General features: G+C 41.8%; 1 protein-coding gene across 1 annotated transcript; it reads left to right on the top strand.

The window, feature by feature from the left end:
- Window positions 1-3,615: 3,615 nt before the first annotated feature.
- LOC119328084 lies at window positions 3,616-5,082 on the top strand. Its single transcript, XM_037601121.1, has one exon. It carries the CDS (start codon window positions 3,616-3,618, stop codon window positions 5,080-5,082), a length of 1,467 nt encoding a protein of 488 aa, XP_037457018.1.
- Window positions 5,083-6,397: the final 1,315 nt, after the last annotated feature.

Below are 6,397 nucleotides of genomic sequence, written 5' to 3'. Positions count from 1 at the left end.
ACAAGTATCGATCTTAGTTGTTCGGGCCCACAAGTACTGATCTTACTTGTTCGGTCTCACAAGTAACGATCTTACTTGTCTGGGCCCACAAGTACAGTTGTGCTAGTGTGTCGAGACTACCTGTTAAGGTAGTTGTGGTTCCGGATGACTAAGAGCGATACTTGTGGGATCCAGAGTCCTAGTAGATCGAACGACCCATAGTGCTAGTTGTGTACCCATAAGTACCACTATGGCTTGTCCGCCACCGATACCACTACTAGTAGTCACTCTCAATAACCCTTACCAACAAATACCACTAGAAATCACTCTGGGTCGTCAGGCCCCACATGCACCACTACGAATAACCGTGAGTCGTCCTAGGTCAAAAGTACCACTCTTTGAGTCGTCCGAGCTCACAAGTACCGATCATAGCTGTTCAAGGTTAAAAGTACTGCTCTTAGTCGTCCGGACTGGCAAGTATAGCTCTGAGGCGTTCAGGCTCAGAAGTATGGATCTCACTCGTTCGAGCTCATAGGCTTACAAGTATCAGTCGTTCATGCCTATAAGTGTCGATAATAGAACTTTGAGTTGTAATATCTATTTTAGGTGATTTCCTTTAGTGACATTATAATGTAGATTATTTATGCCCCGCGGGTTGCCGCTGCATCACAAGTGTTTTCCAAGTTTTTGAAACAAGAAGCTCAGCCTCTGTCTAAGGTAGGAACTGATGTATAGTTATAAGCAAAATATATGGACTACAGATTGAAGAACAGATGGAAGAAGCAGTTGCTGGTTCCAACTTATGACAAATCATACATACCAAGTTTCCTCGTTTAGCTGCAGAATACTGATAGGGAAATGCATATGTGCAGTAACTTCTTATAGACAAAGTATAGTAATTGCAAAGTAGATGGGTCTTTTCTTTGCCAAATCATCTCTTTCCATATCAACGTGGTGCTGTGATCCTCCACTGATCCAACATAGATGAGGACGCCATGCACCATCCCGCGCTTTTCTACCGGCGGTGAGGCTGGGCCGTCTGGCTCCGGCAGCTCCATGTGCCAATTTTTTGCACGTTGGAGGGATCCTTCATCCACACCTCCACGAGAAGATACTATATCTCACAGCTAGGAGAGAGCACTTCTGCCAAATATCTTCCCAGGTAAGGATATGTTGACTGGAGCCTCATCGTATATTTTCCTAGGGAATATAAATTATCACATATACCTCGACCTTCTCCCTCTGGCTCTAATGATGTGCTTTCGTATATGTCCAGGTCTACAAAATAAAAAACACAGAAATTATGAGATTAATTGTGGTAATCAATTACGTGAAGAACAAAAGAAAAACTTACTAGCTAGTTGTTCTGAGGCTCGACCCTGGAGCAAGAAAAACTGCTCATGTGTAGTCACTCAGGATGCGTCCTCTAGAAATAAAAGCATACTCAAAAGACTCTGTGAACACCGAAGTAAATGCATTTAGAAAACAGTAGTAGCGGTACATATATAATGTGATACTGGGTTAAACAGAAGTATATAACAAAGAATGGAGCGGCTTCCAGATAAACACGTAATATATGAGAGATTTAATATTTTCTTATGAAGCGAGAGGCACCAGAAATTTTGAGACATAAATATAAAATCATCCTAGTAGATCAACTTCAGTACTGACTGCTACTGCTACTGCTTCTGCAATTCAAGCTATTCAGATAGTTCAAGCTAGCTTGTTGTGGAATTTAGTTGGGCATGACACTGCAATGCAAAGAGTTCAGGTTAGTTGCAATCCAAGATAGGCAAACAGAGCTTTAGAAATTCATCAGAAAGTATGCAGAGACTAGAGGACATGAAGTAATGTAAGCAGAATGAAGTGAGCAAGTTAAATGTGTCTAGCAAACTGGGCATATTTAGTTTCAGAGGATTCCAATCAGTCAGTTCTACCGCTTAATTTCTATGTATGACTTGAAATGTAAATTATGACCTACATGATTTCCTTGTCTTTTAACCACTATTTCCTTGGAGACTCAACCATTTCCTTTTGATTTAGAATATTTTCTCTTCGGATAGTTCTAGTGATAATTTATTTTACATTTTGAGTACATGAACAGAAGAAAATATTACTTCTTATACTAACCATTTTTATGCTAGATCTACAATTGTGAATTTAGTGACATAAACTCTGTAGCCTACTAGTTACTGTTAATTTTCAACACTTGTAATATTCCTCTTGTATCTCTTGTTATCTAGTACACATATGTGGAGTTTCTAGTGTTCTAGAATTATGTTTGCCACGGAAGCACATCATTATCATGATTCATGCCATTCTGGTATAAGATGAACTAAACCTTATTCATCAACTCAGCAAATGAAAATACTACATCCTATTTGTACAGATAATGTGTTCTATTATCCTAATGAAACAAGACCTCATTGATGTGTTCGTGTTCCTACTCGAACCTGCAGACCATCCAGAGAATATGCTAATTGGAGAACAAAGGGGAGAACTTGGAGCTTTTATGCTAATTGGAAGAGGGGGTTTACCTTATTGTAGATTGTTACAAATTCTTCTCTGACGCTGCAATCATCTAGTCCTCTTGGATCTTGATCTTGGGGATTCATGTCAGCCTCTTCCAGCGGACCTTGCCGGCGATGGGAATGGTCGGATAGGGGGATGGATTGGTGATGGGAAGAACTGCTGGGGGCATTGGTCGAGGTAAACAACGGCACTGGGCTGAGCACAGTGGAGGTAGGCGGGGCGGACATGGGGGAGGTGGACAGCGGCGCCATGGCAGCCACGGAGGAGGTGGACAGAGGCGCTAGGCCGGTCATGGCGCACGTGGACGGCGGCGCTAGGCCGGCCATGGCGGAGGTGGACGGTGGCGACGTGGCCATGGCGGAGCCATGCGGTGGCGATCCCTAATCCCCGCGACGGCGTGGCCGGCTAGGTAGATACGTGGGTTCAATGTGGGCACCGCAGGCTATCATGTGACGGATTTACCCTTGAAAAAATCAACTGGTCCCACTAAAATTTTGTAACGGTGGGTAATTTCCTGTAATTTTAGTTTTGTAACTCCGTGTAACTTCTATTTCCCCACCGTCAGATCAGGGTGGATGGACGGCTCATAAAATCGCCAATCACCATAACAATTGTATAATATTTAATGAATATTTCGGTGGGGCATTGCACTACGGTATACAGCTAAAAAGACAAATACAAAGATAATTAAACTATAATACGTGCAACATGCCGGCATGGAACAATATAAATTTGGTCCTACCTGCTCTGCAATTGAAAATACAAATTAATGTTTTTATGTCCCTTGGACAGTTGACTTTTCATTCCCAAGTACAAGCACAGGTTTTAGATTGCTAGGAGCGGAACTTGTGTATTCCATATATAGGGCCACTAGGCCAATATAGAGCACAAGTACAGGTACACAAGGACAAATACAAGCAGTTTATAAGGATACATGTTAGCAGCCGTGTGTCACCCACCCTTGAACTCATGGCAGTTAATGGTTTGAAGAATTTTTCTGTTTTGCAAAGAATTTCTCTAAGACTTGGAAGAGGCTAGTCAATTTGTCCAGACTCTATAGAGACCCACCAGCAGCTTCAATCATTCATTGCCTTCTTGCTTGCAATGGAGGCTGCCATATCTGCACTTGCAGGTGAACTCGTGAGCCGTTTCATCTCCTTCCTCATTAACAAGTACCAGTCCTCCTTGTGTCATGCACAATTAGAGGAGGAAAAGGTGGCGGAGACATTGCAGCACCTCCTGATGAGAGTTGCCACCGTGGTCGAGGAGGCGGATGCGCGGTACATCACCAACACCAGGATGATGATGCAGCTCAAGATGCTCTCAGAGGCCATGTATGGAGGACACCGCATGCTGGATATGTTGAGCTACCAAGCCGTGCAAAAAAGTGTTGGCTTTGATGAGGTTAGCAGTAATGACCCCTCTAGTAACCGCTTCTATTTAGCCAAGCGTTCTAGGTCAACAACTGATAAGGTCACACGCATCGAGTCACGCGGTGCCTTGGAAATCTTAGGAATTGCTGTTGATAACATGGCAGAATTTGTTGTTCTTCTAAGTGGATGCGAGCACATGTCTCGTAGGCCCTATGATGTTTACCTTTACACTGATAACTTCATGTTCAGCCGACACACTGAAAAGCAGAAGATCTTGAGATTCTTGTTGCAGCACAATGACCCTCCTTGTTATCCCGCACCAGCTGTTCTTCCAATCATAGGAGGTAGTGCAATCGGGAAGAAAACTTTGGTTGCTCATGCATGTGGCGACGAAAGGGTCCGCTCATGCTTCTCCTCTGTTTTGCACTTGAAAGGAGACGGGCTTTTGAAAATACTTGACCATGGCAGTACCATGGAAGGGATGAGAATGTTGGTAGTTATTGAGTTTGCTTTTGATATAGGTGATGATGACTGGAAAAAGTTTCACTCAGTTTTCATAGGAATGGACAGAAGATGCAAGATCATCATCATAAGTAGACTCCAAAGCTTAGCCAGATTTGGATCGGTGAAACCGATTTTCCTAAGTGTTCTATCTTACGATGAGTTGAGGTACCTTTTTAAGACATTGGCATTCGGAAGCATTGACCCTGCACAACATCCACCATTAGTACAGGTAGCAGATGAATTTGCCAAGGTGTTGCACGGTACACCAGGTGCACTTGTGGCGACAAATACGTTCGCAGATGTCTTGAGAAGGAACCTCAATGTTCAATACTGGCGTTGTGTATTGGAAAAGAGGAAAAGAATGGTTAAACGAAACCTCTCCATTTATGGTGGACACCCAAGCATGCTTATAGGAGAAGGACATCCAGTGGACATAACGGACTTTGCTTTGCATCCACTTAGCATGACACGTTATACAATTAATGGTTCAACCAAGAAAGAATTACCATGCCTGACATTTGGGGAACTTATCGCAGATCCTAGTGCTAGACCAAAGCAAGACTTTGTTCTAGTTTCATGGGAATCAAGGATACCCCCACATAATTCGTTTGCTCATTTTGTGACTAGTCATGCTGAGGATACACACGAAGGTCGTGCCTTGTCAGGGAGAAAGCGTCGAGGAGTGTCAATCTAGTTTTGTTCTTCAACTTGTGTAATGTAACTCTTGCAATGTAAATACATATGCATGTTATATGGGAACCACTAATCCCCATGCACTTATTAGACAACCAACAACATCATCTAAAGTTGTAGTCCCAAAATTTGATATTGTGAAATGTTGTTATTATGGAATTCAATTTGATGTTTTGTTAGTGTGTGTTGTGTCATCCAGAGTGAGGAGTGGTGTTGTCCATAATTGTATAAATATTTCTTGATAAAAATATGGTGCAGTTATTTATTTATTTTATAATGTTACAGCTCCTACTACTATTGCTACTGCTGCTGCAATCACAATTTGCCAAAGACTAAAAATCACTGACCGGTCGTAGTAGCAGCAGCAGCAACACAGTAGTAAGGCCTGACAATGTTGATCATATTATGGGCGCCCCACTGCAAAAACATCAATGATCGTGGCTTGTCAATGATGATGTTGTGGTCACTAACCAGTCAAATGGCCTGTAAATATGTTGTCACTACTGACCATAAAGCACTAGCGGACGAAGACAGGCTAGTGATATGTTTTCGCCGGCCAGCACGAACAAACAGATAGTTGTGCATCTCACCCGGCTGATAAACGCATCCGGACCCAGATTTTGAATCTCAATTTCGTGTAGTGATTGAACACCACGTACACTACTCTCTCTGTATAGAAATATAAGATATTTTAGATCACTATATTATGATCTAAATGATCTTATATTAAGAAATATAAGATTGTTTAGATTACTATAGTAATGGTCTAAATGATCTTATAGTTCTTTACAAAGGGAGTACCTTTCAAATTTGACGCATGTTCTTACCTGTAGAACGCCCGTGCATTGCTACGGGTTACAATGCATATAAAGCGATATAAAGCATAGTGCATTTATCCACTTTTTTCATTCATTCATTGTCAGAAAAAAATTCTTTTGCCTGAGTTGCTACGGGCTACAGTGCTATATAAAGCATAGTTTGTCGAGAATTTCGTATGTGGGCCACCCGCCCTACGGCCCAATGAAGCCAGCCCACTTATTTTCCTGCCCATGCAGCAGCCAAAATCCTATTTGCCGCATGGGCGCATAAGATCGAGCTTCTCACAAGGCAACCAAGACTGGGCTGACCCGGTTTAGTGTTTTTTTCTGTTCTTTTCCCTTTTTCTTCCCTGATTCCTTTTTTCTTCTTAGCTTATTTTAATTTTATTTTTATTCTTAAAATCTAAATTCTAAAAAATGTTGAATTTTAATTTTTGTTCAAATTCTTGAAAATGTTCAGAATTAAAAAATGTTCTTCCTATTTTAAAAACTGCTTGG

The sequence above is a fragment of the Triticum dicoccoides genome, chromosome 7A (genome assembly GCF_002162155.2).
Source record: "Triticum dicoccoides isolate Atlit2015 ecotype Zavitan chromosome 7A, WEW_v2.0, whole genome shotgun sequence".
NCBI classification, from domain to species: Eukaryota; Viridiplantae; Streptophyta; class Magnoliopsida; order Poales; family Poaceae; genus Triticum; species Triticum dicoccoides.
This window is presented reverse-complemented; position numbering and strand designations above follow the sequence as displayed.

Bases quoted from the DNA above. Each gene is read 5' to 3' on its own strand.
- LOC119328084 (XM_037601121.1), top strand. From the start codon at position 3,616: ATGGAGGCTGCCATATCTGCACTTGCAGGTGAACTCGTGAGCCGTTTC.